The sequence below is a fragment of the Schistocerca serialis genome, chromosome 6 (assembly GCF_023864345.2).
Source record: "Schistocerca serialis cubense isolate TAMUIC-IGC-003099 chromosome 6, iqSchSeri2.2, whole genome shotgun sequence".
NCBI classification, from domain to species: Eukaryota; Metazoa; Arthropoda; class Insecta; order Orthoptera; family Acrididae; genus Schistocerca; species Schistocerca serialis.
The window spans coordinates 731,428,168-731,445,687 of NC_064643.1; the positions used below are offsets into that span (position 1 = coordinate 731,428,168).

The 17,520-nt window shown below is 47.0% G+C and overlaps 1 protein-coding gene across 4 annotated transcripts in view; it reads right to left on the reverse strand.

The window, feature by feature from the left end:
* Positions 1 to 17,520, reverse strand: part of LOC126484168 (vesicular glutamate transporter 1-like) — a 132,677-nt gene that overhangs the window by 22,250 nt on the left and 92,907 nt on the right. For all 4 annotated transcript variants that reach the window (XM_050107572.1, XM_050107570.1, XM_050107573.1 and 1 more), the window contains exon 10: positions 1,422 to 1,542. In XM_050107572.1, coding sequence (XP_049963529.1) covers positions 1,422 to 1,542 — 121 coding nt within the window. The remainder of the gene's footprint in view (positions 1 to 1,421; positions 1,543 to 17,520) is intronic.

Here is a 17,520-nt window from a genome sequence, read left to right on the forward strand (position 1 = left end):
GTGAGTATGGGGCTGACGACTCCTGGAAGTGTATCACTGGAGTGGTTGTGAAGTGTAGCAGGGCGAGGAAAGATTGTGGCGGTACTCACCCTGTTGGGCACGATGTAGCCGGTGAGTATGGGGCTGACGACTCCTGGAAGTGTATCACTGGAGTGGTTGTGAAGTGTAGCAGGGCGAGGAAAGATTGTGGTGGTACTCACCCTGTTGGGCACGATGTAGCCGGTGAGTGTGGGGCTGACGACTCCTGGAAGTGTATCACTGGAGTGGTTGTGAAGTGTAGCAGGGCGAGGAAAGATTGTGGCGGTACTCACCCTGTTGGGCACGATGTAGCCGGTGAATATGGGGCTGACAACTCCTGGAAGTGTATCACTGGAGTGGTTGTGAAGTGTAGCAGGGCGAGGAAAGATTGTGGCGGTACTCACCCTGTTGGGCACGATGTAGCCGGTGAGTGTGGGGCTGACGACTCCTGGAAGTGTATCACTGGAGTGGTTGTGAAGTGTAGCAGGGCGAGGAAAGATTGTGGCGGTACTCACCCTGTTGGGCACGATGTAGCCGGTGAGTATGGGGCTGACGACTCCTGGAAGTGTATCACTGGAGTGGTTGTGAAGTGTAGCAGGGCGAGGAAAGATTGTGGCGGTACTCACCCTGTTGGGCACGATGTAGCCGGTGAGTATTGGGCTGACGACTCCTGGAAGTGTATCACTGGCGTGGTTGTGAAGTGTAGCAGGGTGAGGAAAGATTGTGGCGGTACTCACCCTGTTGGGCATGATGTAGCCGGTGAGTATGGGGCTGACGACTCCTGGAAGTGTATCACTGGAGTGGTTGTGAAGTGTAGCAGGGCGAGGAAAGATTGTGGCGGTACTCACCCTGTTGGGCACGATGTAGCCGGTGAGTATGGGGCTGACGACTCCTGGAAGTGTATCACTGGAGTGGTTGTGAAGTGTAGCAGGGCGAGGAAAGATTGTGGCGGTACTCACCCTGTTGGGCACGATGTAGCCGGTGAGTGTGGGGCTGACGACTCCTGGAAGTGTATCACTGGAGTGGTTGTGAAGTGTAGCAGGGCGAGGAAAGATTGTGGCGGTACTCACCCTGTTGGGCACGATGTAGCCGGTGGGTGTGGGGCTGACGACTCCGGGAAGTGTATCACTGGAGTGGTTGTGAAGTGTAGCAGGGCGAGGAAAGAATGTGGCATTACTCTCCCTGTTGGGCACGATGTAGCCGGTGAGTATGGGGCTGACGACCCCTGGAAGTGTATCACTGGAGTGGTTGTGAAGTGTAGCAGGGCGAGGAAAGAGTGTGGCGGTACTCACCCTGTTGGGCACGATGTAGCCGGTGAGTATGGGGCTGACGACTCCTGGAAGTGTATCACTGGAGTGGTTGTGAAGTGTAGCAGGGCGAGGAAAGATTGTGGCGGTACTCACCCTGTTGGGCACGATGTAGCCGGTGAGTATGGGGCTGATGATGCCCGGGATGGTGCCTGCAGTGTTGGCCATGCCCATCAGAATGCTGGCGTACTGGGGCGCCAAGTCCAGGTGGTTCACGCTGCAATAACGAGGCTGCTCAGTCTCAGCACAAGCAGAAGAAAACAACAGGCAACAGACACTCCTCCAAAGGCTTGGTGTGGACCATTCTGCAGCGAAACTGCAAGTTACTGTAACATGTTGTGCAAAAACCCACAGAAGGTCCACACTGTTGGTGCTACATCACTGGAAACAGCGATACCTGTAAAACATCTGGAGATAACCGACTGCAGCGATCTGAAGTTGTACTAAAAGTAGACGTCAAGCTGAAATTTCCAAGGATATAATTTTCCACATTAGAAGCAGCTTACAGAAAACCAGTTCTACTAAACGTAGACGTCAAGCTGAAATTTCCACATTAGAAGCAGCTTACAGAACACTGATTCAGCCCAATCATTATTGTAACTTAATCCTTACCACAAAATCATGTTATTTACATCCACACGCATCTCGCAAAACGAACACGACGCGAAAATCAGAGGAATTACAGGTCATTCAGCTGGTCACTGCCAGCCGTTCTTCCCATCCTCCATTCATACACCATCAACTACCTTGGTTGGTACAGATGTAGATGCAGAAAAACAAATATATACGAGACCTCAGTTGTCAGTAGAGCTTTATGGAGAGCCAATTTAGCAAGGTTATTGTCTGCGGTTTGATTGGTTGGTTGGTTGGTTGATTTTGAGGGGGGGGGGGGGAGGGAGGGCACCAAACACCGAGGTCATCCGTCCCAGTGGATTAGGTTAGGAAGTCGGCCGTGCCCTTGCAAAGGATCCATTCAGCATTTGGCTGAAGCGATTAAGGGAAATCACGGAAAACCTAAATCAGAATGGCCGGACGCGGGTTTGAACGGTCATCCTCCCGAATCCGACTCCAGTGTGCTAATCACTGCGCCACCTCGCTCCTCGCTCAGTCTTCTGAGGTGTGATAATTTATTCAGACTACCTATTTCGACTTAAGCACCCATTTTCAAATAGTTATTGAAGCGCCTTAGCGTATGTCACCGAAAATGGTACAACCAACGTAGAAATATTTGGCGTTGTGAATAGTTGTGGCTTTATGCAGCAACATCAATCAGAGCACCAAGTGCATCTTCTCTCATGATGTTATGCATACATGGTTCAAATGGTTCAAATGGCTCTAAGCATTATGGGACTTCTGAGGTCACCAGTCCCCTGGACTTAGAACTACGTGAACCTAACTAACCTAAGGACATCACACAGATACATGTCCGCAGCAGGATTCGGACCTGCGACCGTAGCAGCAGCGCGGTTCCGGACTCAAGCGCCTAGAACCACTCGGTCACAACGGCCGGAATGCATGTGGTACATGTTGTCACTCCATAAAAACAATACTACTGCGGGGCCGACCAAAGGGTAAATAACCAGTAAAGCTTAATGCACAGCTCTTAACCTTGCGAGACAGGGAGGTGAACCAGACCAGGACAGAACCCGCGTAGCGATTGATGACCGTTGGTGTGCTACACAGGCCAGCCGTAGTGTGGCTATTAGGCAGTTTCACACGGTCGTTTAGCAAAGTAGAGGAAAGGTGCCTATTATGCGATAGTTCCCTAATATGAGACACCCCAGTTGTGCTCGTGTTAGGGGTTGCAGTCTGGTGGAGAGTTTCTTAAACACGTCTATTGCGTGCCAGACGACGACACAGCGAGTAGGACGCCATAGTTGAGCCGGACGCAGTACGCAGAGGTTGATACAAAATTTCTTGTGTTTGGAGTTTTTGCGACATCAGTATTGAGACAATATTTCAGCTTGAAGGTGAGTGGATATTACTGTGCTCTTTTGTTGTTGTTATTTGTAATGGTATTACCTATAATTATTGGCAATTAGATTCATTTGCCAACGAACGTTGTTAGCAAGTGCGTGATTCTTTGTGTAAGATGGCGAAATTCCTAATATGCGATAGTATGGGGATCCAAATACGCGACAGTGTCGCATACTACGCCACCTATCGCATATTGGGGGAACTCGTTCTCTCACGATTTTTTATGTGTAATTTACGCAATACTATCATGAGATAACAATATTTGATCATTATTTGTAGTAAAATTTTGGCAACTGCGTTTATTTTAATTCGATTAAATTATCATAAACAGGGATTACTTTGACTAATCTTATGATCAGAAACTGGAATGTTTTCTGGAACTTGATGGACGGTGCACCTGCAGGATCAATATCAGCTTGTCATCCAAGTGGCTGGATACAAACTCACATTTTTACTCAGTGGTTTGGTCATTTTGTGAGTCATGTAAAGCCATCTTCAAATGACCCCGTCATTTTGATTCTTGATGGGAATTATTTCCAACAAAGAATCTCGATGTGTTAGATAAAGCACGTTAAAACAATGTTCATATTGTACGTTTGCCACCTCACTCAACGCATAAAATGCAGCCACTTGACGTCGGATTTATGGGGCCTTTAAAAACCTACTATGCCCAAGAGATAGAAACGTGGTTGGCAAGTAACCCAGGTCGTGTTATCACCCCATTATTAATAGCCAAGTTACTTGGGGCAGCTTACAACCGAGCAGCAACAATGGAAGCATCTGTGAATGCCTTCAGAAAAAGATGTCTCATCCCATGCAACAGAAACATCTTTAGGGGACATGAGCTTTCAATTCATCGCCATGCTAACGCTCTTCAAGAAGGAGATGCCAAAAACGAAAATGAAACTACTGATGGTGATGGTCAAGCTGTCAGCCCGGCAGACATCAGACCTCTCCCACACATCGCAAAACCACCTGGAGTTAGGCAAATAGGTCAAACATCGCGTTCGTGCTATGCTGCGTTACTAACTTCAACTCCTTATGTGAAGCAACTGCAATAATCTAAACAGAAGAAATCAGAGGCAGAAGCTAAGAAAGCAGCGAGAAAGTTATTTGGGGAGAAGAGTGGAAAATCTTCCAATCGTAGACCTAAAGCAGAAGAATTGTCTAGTGACTCGGCATCCGATGTCCGTCTTGATGACAGTGGGGATTCAGACAGCAGTGATGACGATGACGAGGAGTGTCTGTTCTGTACTGGGCGCTTTTCTGAAGGCAAACACGGGGAGAAGTGGGCACAGTGCACGAAATGTTATGGCTGGGCTCATGAAGATTGCGGTGTCACAGAAGACAAATTTGTTCGCCCCGGATGTCGCACATATAAACCTAAGTAGTGTGAAATGAGTGAAGGATAACAGAAATGAATGAACATGTAAAAGTTGTATAGTCATATGTTATTATTATGTAATAAAATAATTAAAGCAAGATATTATTACTGTCTCATATTAGGAAACCTTGATCTCATTTCTACGAAATGCCTTGTTTGTGAAGATTTAATAACTACTCTGAAAGATTGTTTATTACTGTAAATACGATAATTGTATGATAAAATTAAGTAATGCAAGATCTTATTACCATCATAAAAAATACAATTGCACTTTGTTTTAGGTCTTTCAAATGCTCCTATCCGACCACCGCCTCAGACAGTACAAGAGATAAACAATTAAAAATACGGTAGCACACAGATCGAGTCACAGACAGACGGCGCAAAACATCTCTCTCTTTAAAGTTCTGCATACAGAGCTATATTCTCCATTGAGTCAACTGACGACTAAACCGACAGCAATAACACCAGGACAGAAAGTTATAACAAATTTCGCAAATCTTGAAAACAGCGGATCCCATACTAGTACATAAATTATTGGAAAGAGAGAGACAGATAGATAGATAGAGAGAGCGAGAGAGACAGAGAGAGAGAGAGAGAGAGAGAGAGAGAGAGAGAGAGAGAGCGGGAGGGAGGGAGAAAGATTGGTTTCGTTTGGTTAGTAATGATACGATGGCAGTGGACAGAATTTTGTCAGATCTTTTTCCTTTTACAACTAATGTCCAGGATTTTGCGGTCAGATTTAGTGCATTTTGCTGCTGGGGTAGAGAGAGAGCGACATTCTCATCGAAAATAGCGTCTACATCAAACTTTGAAAAGCAGCAGGCTGTTTGGGTCGTCTTGTTTCATGTACACCACTGGCCATTAAAATTACTACACTACATTGGCCAAATATATTATACTAGAAATGACATGTGATTACATTTTCACGCCATTTGGGCGCATAGATCCTGAGAAATCAGTAATCAGAACAACCACCTCTGGCCGTAATAACGGCTTTGATACGCCTCGGCATTGATTTCAAAATGGTTCAAATGGTTCAAATGGCTCTGAGCACTATGGGACTCAACTGCTGAGGTTATTAGTCCCCTAGAACTTAGAACTAGTTAAACCTAACTAACCTAAGGACATCACAAACATCCATGCCCGAGGCAGGATTCGAACCTGCGACCGTAGCGGTCTTGCTGGTTCAAATGGCTCTGAGCACTATGGGACTTAACGTCTATGGTCATCAGTCCCCTAGAATTTAGAACTACTTAAACCTAACTAACCTAAGGACATCACACAACACCCAGTCATCACGAGGCAGAGAAAATCCCAGACCCCGCCGGGAATCGAACCCGGGAATCCGGGCGTGGGAAGCGAGAACGCTACCGCACGACCACGAGATGCGGACCGGCATTCAGTCAAACAGAGCTTGGATGGCGTGTACAGGTACAGCTGCCCATGCAGCTTCAACACGATACCACAGTTCATCAAGAGTAGTGACTGGCGTATTGTGACGAGCCAGTTGCTCGGCCACCATGGACCAGACGTTTTCAATTGGCGAGAGATTTGGAGAATGTGCTGGCCAGGGCAGCAGTAGAACATTTTCTGTATCCAGAAAGGCCCGTACAAGACCTGCACCATGCAGTCGTGCATTATCCTGCTGAAATGTAGGGTTTCGCAGGGATCGAATGAAGGGTAGAGCCACGGGTCGTAAGACATCTGAAATGTAGCGTCCACTGTTCAAAGTGCCGTCAATGCGTACAAGAGGTGACCTAGACGTGTAACCAACAGCACCCCATACCATCACGCCGGGTGATACGCCAGTATGGCGATGACGAATACACGCTTCCAATGTGCGATCACCGCGATGTCGCCAAACACGGAAGCGACCATCATGATGCTGTAAACAGAACCTGGACTCATCCGAAAAAATGATGTTTTGCCATTCGTGCACCCAGGTTCGTCGTTGAGTTCACCATCGTAGGCGTTCCTGCCTGTGATACAGCGTCAAGGGTAACCGCAGCCATCGTCTCCGAGCTGATAGTCCATGCTGCTGCAAACGTCGTTGAACTCTTCGTGCAGGTGGTTGTTGTCCTGCAAACGTCGCCATCTGTTGACTCAGGGATCGAGACGTGGCTGCACGATCCGTTACAGCCATGCGGATAAGATGCCTGTCATCTCGACTGCTAGTGATACGAGGCCGTTGGGATCCAGCACGGCGTTCCGTATTACCCTCCTGAACCCACCGATTCCATATTCTGCTAAGAGTTATTGGATCTCGACCAACGCGAGCAGCAATGTCGCGATACGATAAACCGCAATCGCGATAGGCTGCAATCCGACGTTTATTAAAGTCGGAAACGTGATAGTACGCATTTCTGTTCCTTACACGAGGCATCGCAACAACGTTTCACCAGGCAACAACGGTCAACTGCTGTTTGTGTATGAGAAATCGGTTGGCAACTTTCCTTGTGTCAGCACGTTGTAGGTGTCGCCACCGGCGCCAGCCTGTATGAATGCTCTGAAAAGCGAATCATTTGCATATCACAGCATCTTCTTCCTGTCGGTTAAATTTCGCGTCTGTAGCACGTCATCTTCGTGGTGTAGCAATTTTAATAGCCAGTAGTGTATTTGTGATCAATGTTTCGTTTTTGGATGAGTTTTGGAAGTGAGAAGCGCAGCAGATACGAGGCAGGTGGTGTGTAGAGAGGTTCGGTGATATCTGATGAGCCGAGAGAATGCTGCCGTTCTCAGGACTCCAGGCAGGGGGCTGGCGCTTATAGCTGTCCTTACGCTGTCTTGGGTAAAGTTAACTCAGCCAGCATCATGCTAGCGCCAGCCTATGTGCGATTTATTGCACATATACACTGTGAATTGGCGATCTGAAAGCATACCACAGACTTTAGCTTTTCCCAGGATCTGAAATGATGAGGCTAGCTGCTCTTTGCGAGGGTACTGAATGATGAAACAGAAGTGAAAAAAGAAGTGATGTCATAAGTGTAGCAGGAAGTTTGTAACGCCGGAAATGCATATCCTCCTATTTCCATCTATTGTACTATAAATTTTTTCCTTGGTTTGTTTTGTAAATACTATTTGTATTTGTACGCTGGGTCTTGCCTAGGGAAAACTATGCTATCGAACGATTACATCGATAGGTCGTGTGGAGAACCAAAGTGTTTAGGATCTTCGGTAGTGTTAACTCTGCCGCGTGGAGCGCGGGCAGAGGGAGTCTTGCTGGAGTAGGGCGGTGGAGCAGGTGTGTTGTGTGACGCTCCCGCGAGTAGCCGCGCTTTCGGGGTTGGGCGGCATGTAATTGCGCTCGACTTGCTATGATAGTTTCTGACACGGTGTCGCGGACGGGAAGCATTAGCTGGCGCACATCAAGAGCCCGTTTCGCCCGGTGACCGTGTCGAGAAGGAGGCGCGCCAACATCCAGCATCTGCAACAGCTACGGCCGACAATGAGTGACTGTCACCACCTCCTCGACCGACGACTTCAAACCTTCAACCAACAAGGAAGACTGGAAGCACGTAAAGTTTTGGAACCGTATGGCAGACCTCAGCTTTTAAAATTGTTCCTTTTGTCTCACAAAATTACTGCAACGTAGCATGAACCTTTGTTGCTCTTTGTCCCAATTGCATTACCAAGCAGGGTCCCTTCCTTTTCTGGAAAGAACCCGAGTGTCGTTGAAATTCAAACACCAGCATTAAAGTACAATCATTCCATTTCACTGCTTTATTTTCAAAGTTCAGTTAATGTATTCATAGCTGGCTACAGTATTTAGATTACAGAAGCACAAATTAAGAGTGCGAGTTTTGTTACCATATTTTAGCCTACCTGTGACTGCAGCTCAGTTTGGTACGTACTAAATTTTACTATTGTTAATTGTTCAGAATCATTTAATTCAAGTGTCAAGTTAAATCTCTTATTTCTAAATTGCGTAAATTCAAGTAGCTTTTGAAATGATTGTTGAGGTAGCCCAAGACTAACCTTATTTTATTGAATTTCGCAGTGCTTCAGAAACAAAGCTCACTATTAATTTCAGTCACTAAATTAACTTTCAATTGTCCGGTTTTATTAATTCTTTTGCTAAATTAAGTCAGAGTGTAGCGAAATTTATTACTTCTGACAAACTTTCAGTTTTCACACTACACATGTCAACCTTTAGTTGCCACGCTTCTAGTGCTAATTATATGTGCAATAACCTTTCTTTTTCAGTTATTATAGTAGTTGTCCATAGGACTGGCGACCGTAATTTTCACCAAATCTCAAATATCTAATTAACGCCAGTTAATTGTTAACGTAACGACCGCACATTTACTTTGTTTATTAACTTTACCCCTTTTCAAAATTAATTTCCACCAGTTTCATTTGCATTTTCCTTTCATTTAGATGTAACCCTTCCTCCTTCTTTACCAACAGATTAACTTCGGTGACGATTGCTTTTCCCAAATTTCCGTTAGGTATACGCGGTTTAATTTTTACTGTCATTAAGGTCGGTAAGTGAGGGGGAGGTTACAATTTTTTTTTTAGAAAAGAGTGAAGAAATTAGGTTTGGTTTCTTGAATGTTCCTCTTCTTGGTGGGATATTTTGTTAAAAAAACAATTACATCATTGGCAGACGATGTAACTTCATAGAGCATTTGTGGTCGAGTTTTTCTCGTTGTAAATAAGGAAGCAGTCAGTTCTGTACTGACTTATAGAGGAAGACTTCATCTCTGGGCTTGTTAGTGAACACATTCGTACTCCACAGGCTGCACTTTCAGCTGGAGAAGCCGATTGGTGTCCAGTGTTTGAGTCCTTCGCAGAGAAATCCTGTCACTGAACTACATTGCAGCGAGGGAGAGTGTCACCACACTGCTCATATTACACTGAAGATTATGATGAGCATAGCTACCAGCTCCGGCGTATTAGGGCTATCGAGAGTCTTAAGTTCAAATTCATGATAGGTTTCACCGTTACACGTTCGTCAGTGCATCCTCAGATGTGTAGGTTTCTTCGGTTCTCTATTCAGTCAAATAATCACTGTAATCGTTATATAGTTAGGCCGAGAGAAATTTCACAAAGTCAGAAGCGACATTATTAAGCAGTTCGAATTCATCGTGTAACTTTGCCAGCCAATAGTTCGCGTTGTATAATTCTCAATGTTAAATCTGTGATTGTGTCTTTGGCAACTTAATCGTTGTTTTGGATGATTTGTGATTCTAATGCTTTTCGTAATAAACTTCGGAGTTCGTTTAAATCTTTATTGTCACATTTAATAATTTTGAGTGATAGAACAGGAATTTCCCATGTTAAGATTCATGGTAGTGCCACAACATTTCATAGCATTAATCAACCCATTGAATGAATCCGTTCCAGCAGTGGGTCTCACGGGTGTGACTATATCACGATTAATTCTGATTCAGTCACATTTATTCACACATACGGGGTTTTTGAATCTTTAATGGGCGCTTACGTCTTTGAAGTAAGAACAGGCAGCCGTGCGGGGTAGCCGCACGGTCTATGGCACCTTGCCACGGTTCGCGCAGTTTTCCCCGTCGGAGGTTCGAGTCCTCCCTCGGGAATGAGTGTGTGTGTTGTCCTTAGCGTAAGTTAGTTTAAGTTAGATTAAGCAGTGTGTCAGCCTAGGGACGGTGACCTCAGCAGTCAGGTCCCAGAGGAACTTACTACTACCCCCAAGAACAGGCAATTGCTGCCTTCATTTTACACGTCACAGCATGAAGTGATTCATGGCGGCCAACTTCTTGAGGAATAAAATTAACAGCACAAGTTACGTGTTTTCTTCTTGTTATAGGTACGGTTGCGTTTAGGAAATTAATTCCCATTTTGTGGTGCTCTGAGAATCACGTCTTACGGTAAACGACTTCTGCGTACAGATTTGCAGTGTTTTACACGTTATAATGCAGCCACACTACATGAATTGCACTGAAATCGGAATATTGCTGGAAATCTACTTCTAGTGGGAAATGAAATCGTACAGTGTTTCGGATGTCGCCATGGACTTTGTGCCTCCTACCTCACGCTGAAGCTCTGACACAAACTGCCCATAATGAAGACTGAATTTTCCAGCTGCTGACACAAAAACTAAAATAAATATTGCGAGTATGTTGCTTGCCATGTCTTTTAGGCGTTAAAAGTCAGGCCGAAAGAGGTTTGATTGCTCACTGAAAGCAAACTTTAGATTGTTTAATATTTCACACAACAGCAGCAAAGATTTTGCAAGACACTTGCATCTCAAATGGACATCTTAGTATTGATTAACATCTCCACAGAACGTAAGAAATAGAAGTGGTACGTTGGTGGTTGGCCACAAGGAAAACAAGCAAGACGAAACGATAGCTATCACTTGGAATGAGTTTTGCCAAAACTGTGAGAAGTGACGGGACAAAATGTGTGTGTGTGAATTCCTAGGGGACCAAACCGCTGAGGTCATCGGTCCCTAGACTTACATACTACTTAAACTATCATACAAGGGGAGGCCGCCAATTGTGAAATTCAGATTGGATTCATACTGCGCATAATAAAAGCTCATGGCCAGAGGTGTAATGTGGCAAAGCACCAAGATGCACTTCTCAGCCGTTGTCAAGAAAATCGACAGTTAAAAGAAACCGTTGCGGTGAAATACTCTCTACGATTAATAGATTTCTAGAGCGTCGTGGCGCAGCGGTAAGCGCGCGGGTTCGTGATCCGAAGGTCGCCGGATCGAATTTCGCGCAATGCAATTTTTTTTATTATTAGTTTTTTTGTAATTCAAATATATATATATACCTGCTGTGGCAGGTATGAAATATAAACTCCGTTACTCGCTCGTTACACTTGAAGGACAGATGTTGAATGGGCCGAAACGAGCCGCCGCATAACAGCGTAGTTGCCTGCTAACTTCGAAAGAAGTTAGATGCGGTCCCTAGTGCAACTTATAACATCGTCGAAAATCAGTGGGCACGGGAGAGCTTTGGTACACCCTGTTAAAAAAAACGGAAAAATGGAGGCGGTACAATTGGAGAGCGATCCGCCTTCACCAGCATGCCTTACAGAAGATACCGTCGTCGTGCAAGACAGACAATATATAAAACAATTGAAGACGTCGAAATGACTACTTCAGCTGCCGACAAGAAAAAGAATACCATCAAATCTGTCTCTGCACATTCGCTGTTGGATGGACCCGCAGTCTTCTGTGGTTGCAGACTGAACTTCAGCATCGACATCAATAATTCCTTTACCCATGGGAACGGATGGTTAACAGTTGCTATTGTACGTGGTGGTACAGGCGTACCTAATGTATCTGGACTGGAAAGCTTCGTCGATCGGGACATCATAGCCTATCGCACATATCATGTAACAGAAAATGCAAATAAAGACTTCGGCAAGTCAACATACATGTCACCCTCACCTTTTTCCTTGTATACACGTAGTAGACGTAAGATATCTGTTAATGAAACTGTATTTATATGGATTAAAGGAAAAGGTAATTGTGAATATGTTAAATTTGTAGGAGACTGTACTTTGTATTTTCATAAATAAATTGATCTGTAGCGTAGCTGAAAAGTGGACAAGGGTACATCTAGAATCTGTCGACATAGAGTATGCAACAGCATGTTGCGTCAGCTCTCTGAACGCTTGACCTTTGACCCCGCCGATAAGGCGGTGCTACGTCATCTTGGCAGCGCGCCAGCCACCGACTTATAGACACATTTGAATTAGAAAAAAAATACTAAAAAAATTGCATGGTGCGAGATTCGATCCGGCGACCTTCGGATTACAAACCCGAGCGCTTACCGCTGCGCCACGACGCTGTGGAAAATAATTAATTGTAGAAAGTATTTCACCACAACAGTTTCTTTTAACTGTCGATTTTCTCGACAACGGCTGGGAAGTGCATCTTGGTGCTTTGCCACATTACACCTCTGGCCATGAGCTTTTATTATGCGCAGTATGAATCGAATCTGAATTTCACAATTGGCGGCCTCCCCTTGTTAGCTAAGAATAAGACACACACCCATGCCCGAGGGAGGACCCGAACTTCCGGCGGGAGAGGCCGCGCATTCCGCGACATGGTGCCTCTAACCTCGCGGCCACCCCGTGAGGCAGAAATGATTAACATTTGAAGCATGTCGGCCCGCAGGTGCAAGGTCAACATCGATAACGCGGTGCTGCACCACTACCGGTAAAATGTGCCTGCGGCTCTCGTTGTCGCTATAAACCGAAGGTAATGCATCAGTATGACATGAGCAGACGCGTAGGATGCCTCGCAGACGTATGCAAGAACCGTACCGTCTGTTCAGTGAGTTTGAAAGAGGGCGCATTATTGTCATGAGAGAATGTGATGCATTCATCTGGGAATCGCTGCTCCCATGGGAGAAGCGTTTCGGCAGAGCAACGCGTGTGCGCAGAACTGTTCACAGAAGGTCGTAGAACACGACGAGGTGGGTCAGGTCGCACCACCCAGGCAAAGCCCCCTCTCCCACCGAGAAGATGGACACCTCATCCGAATGGCGTTGGAGGACATATCTCCGTCCTCCTCGGCTCTGGTGCAACAGTGGAACAATCGAACACATCGTACACTATCAAGGGCGACAATCCGTCGCCGTTTGTTACGGCATGGGTTATGTGAGCGCCGTACAGTTCTCCGTCTCCCTTTGACGAAATGTGCAGAAACATGCTAGACGCCAATGCCGTGTAGAAGGGCGTCACTGGGAACAGGGATGGCCTCAGATACTGTTCTCGGAAGAATCCAAGTTCTGCTGCTGCACACGGGAGGAGCGGCAGCAGAGTGACTGCATTTGCACAGGACATATAGCCCTAACTTAAGGCCGTATGATGTGGGTTGCTATTGGGTACAGTTGGTGCGTGTCCGGGGCACTGTGACCAGTGTGACGTACGTGGATGACGTCCTGCGACCTGCAGCCATACCCTTTCAGCAGAACACTCCAGACGCCATTTTTAGCAAGACAATGCGCGGCCACATGTTGCTGCAAGAACACGTCCCTTCTTGGTGTCACAGGATCTGGCCTGCCAGATCACCATACTCATCGTCAACCGATATGGTGAAATGACGGGTACAGCACTGTCATCCAAAGTGAACCACCACAGATGAACTGTGGATCCAGGTGAATGGATGCCTATACCACAGGACGCCATTCGCACCTTATATGCGTCGATGCCATCACGCATAGAACAAGTTATCAGAGCCCGTGGCGGACCCTGTGCGTACTAAGCAACAGGACACATGCTGAACCGAGTCGATTGAAATGCTTAACGTTTCTGAGGAACATACTGAGCCATGCGTGGCTCGTGGTTCCGCCATAATGTATTTTACACACTGTTTTTAACGCACTTCCACCTGACCATGTTTATTTAAATTACTACTGTTACTGAGTTGCTGCTTTGCCTGACCGTGACAGGCGCTAGCAGCGCGTATCGATATATCCCCTCTCATAGTATCTTTTCTCGACTGATACACTCCTGGAAATTGAAATAAGAACACCTTGAATTCATTGTCCCAGGAAGGGGAAACTTTATTGACACATTCCAGGGGTCAGATACATCACATGATCACACTGACAGAACCACAGGCACATAGACACAGGCAACAGAGCATGCACAATGTCGGCACTAGTACAGTGTATATCCACCTTTCGCAGCAATGCAGGCTGCTATTCTCCCATGGAGACGATCGTAGAGATGCTGGATGTAGTCCTGTGGAACGGCTTGCCATGCCATTTCCACCTGGCGCCTCAGTTGGACCAGCGTTCGTGCTGGACGTGCAGACCGCGTGAGACGACGATTCATCCAGTCCCAAACATGCTCAATGGGGGACAGATCCGGAGATCTTGCTGGCCAGGGTAGTTGACTTACACCTTCTAGAGCACGTTGGGTGGCACGGGATACATGCGGACGTGCATTGTCCTGTTGGAACAGCAAGTTCCCTTGCCGGTCTAGGAATGGTAGAACGATGGGTTCGATGACGGTTTGGATGTACCGTGCACTATTCAGTGTCCCCTCGACGATCACCAGTGGTGTACGGCCAGTGTAGGAGATCGCTCCCCACACCATGATGCCGGGTGTTGGCCCTGTGTGCCTCGGTCGTATGCAGTCCTGATTGTGGCGCTCACCTGCACGGCGCCAAACACGCATACGACCATCATTGGCACCAAGGCAGAAGCGACTCTCATCGCTGAAGACGACACGTCTCCATTCGTCCCTCCATTCACGCCTGTCGCGACACCACTGGAGGCGGGCTGCACGATGTTGGGGCGTGAGCGGAAGACGGCCTAACGGTGTGCGGGACCGTAGCCCAGCTTCATGGAGACGGTTGCGAATGGTCCTCGCCGATACCCCAGGAGCAACACTGTCCCTAATTTGCTGGGAAGTGGCGGTGCGGTCCCCTGCGGCACTGCGTAGGATCCTACGGTCTTGGCGTGCATCCGTGCGTCGCTGCGGTCCGGTCCCAGGTCGACGGGCACGTGCACCTTCCGCCGACCACTGGCGATAACATCGATGTACTGTGGAGACCTCACGCCCCACGTGTTGAGCAATTCGGCGGTACGTCCACCCGGCCTCCCGCATGCCCACTATACGCCCTCGCTCAAAGTCCGTCAACTGCACATACGGTTCACGTCCACGCTGTCGCGGCATGCTACCAGTGTTAAAGACTGCGATGGAGCTCCGTATGCCACGGCAAACTGGCTGACACTGACGGCGGCGGTGCACAAATGCTGCGCAGCTAGCGCCATTCGACGGCCAACACCGCGGTTCCTGGTGTGTCCGCTGTGCCGTGCGTGTGATCATTGCTTGTACAGCCCTCTCGCAGTGTCCGGAGCAAGTATGGTGGGTCTGACACACCGGTGTCAATGTGTTCTTTTTTCCATTTCCAGGAGTGTATTACTTCCCAGTCATTGTCCGTTGTAAGGGAAGTCGGGTCGCACGTTCGGCTCTGCCAGAGTCGGAAACCGTCCGGAGTGCAGTCCGGACCTACTAGCCGGGGAGTTGCAATGTGGCACTAGTGCAGTCGGGTTGGAGCTGCGAGGCCTGCGTCGACATGGCTCGCCCGACCACTGTTGCCACCCATGACTTGAGGCAGGCCACAGTCTTGATGGATCGTTGGTCGGTCGTCCTACCGGACGACGCGTTTTGGCTCGCCGATAGTTCATGAGTCGGACGTGTGTGTGTGTGTGTGTGTGTGTGTGTGTGTGTGTGTGTGTGTGTGTGTGTGCGCGCGAGTGTGTGCTTAGCTACTGTTGGGTATCGTTCAGGTCTTTGTGCAAGTGTTTTTCAGGTGTGTGAGGTTGGCGTTATTTCCACTGACGGCATTCTAGAACGCAGTCGGTCGGTTGCTGCTGACCAGGCAAGTTATCTCCGCCTGGTGCAGTCGGCTGGGTCCGTTGGTGGTCCCTGCTCAGTGTCGGAGCGTGTGTGGAGCTGTCCGATCGCTACGAGCTTCGTGGTTCACTGATCAAGGATGTCAAAGTTGAGAAGTGGTTTCAAGTACTCAAGCCACGTCCAATCATGTTGTGTGGTTCGTTTCGGTGGTTCGCTGTTGGGGAGGTTTTCCTGTGTGCAACACCGAGTGTTGGTATTGCTGAAATTTAGCCGCCATGCAGTGGAATTAACTATATTGGTTGACTACAATTCAAGTGCACCAGCGGAATTTTCTGCCTTGTTGCCGTTAGTGTTCTGGTTACCTGCCCTGGCCGCAAACGTAATTTCAGGCAGTATCCTTTCCTCCACAGCTTAATAAATATACACATTTGATTGTGGATAATCACGCCCGTAACATTTTGTGTTTGAATTCTCATGTACCGATTGGTGGCAGGCAAGTCGTTTGTCGGTCGGTCCGTGGCTGTCCCTTGGTTGGGTTCTGACGGATCAAGTGTAGTTGGGCTCACCACCTGTCTCACCTAAGTGAACGAGGGCAGACCGACCCCCTGGAGGCTTCTGAGTGCTGTTGTCTTTACTCTCTTTCTCACAGGTATTTTATTGTCTGTTTATAATCTATCATAGCAAATGATTAAAAAAATCCTTGGTTTTACTGTGTTTAATGTAAGCAAGTTTGAATTCTGGCAACTGGATATTTGCTGAAGGGTTATTGCCGTTGGGCCGGCCGAAGTGGCCGTGCGGTTAAAGGCGCTGCAGTCTGGAACCGCAAGACCGCTACAGTCGCAGGTTCGAATCCTGCCTCGGGCATGGATGTTTGTGATGTCCTTAGGTTAGTTAGGTTTAACTAGTTCTAAGTTCTAGGGGACTAATGACTTCAGCAGTTGAGTCCCATAGTGCTCAGAGCCATTTGAACCATATTGCCGTTGTGTTGTCCTTTCTTTTAGTCCGGTTTCAGCTACTTAAAACTTAAGGCTTATGATTCTAATTTTTTTTTTTAATTTTGGAAAATTAACTGTGAGCCTTCAGCCTTGGAACCTTATTCTTAAAATTACCTTTCAGACTTACACATCGCGGCTTGGAACCTTGTTCTTAAAATTACCTTTCAAGCGTAAGCATTGCAGCCTTGTGCCTTTGAAAGGTTATCGTAATTTATTTTAAAATCTTGAAAATTTTATTGTGGGCCTTCTGCCGTTTGTATTGCATATTGTTTGTGTTTGTCTATCCACCCTCGCCTTGAGGCTTTCAGCCTAGCTGTGTTATATATATATACAGGGCGAGTCACCTAACGTTACCGCTGGATATATTTCTTAAACCACATCAAATACTGACGAACCGATTCCACAGACCGAACGTGAGGAGAGGGGCTAGTGTAATTGTTTAATACAAACCATACAAAAATGCACGGAAGTATGTTTTTTTAACACAAACCTACGTTTTTTTTAAATGGAACCACGTTAGTTTTGTTAGCAC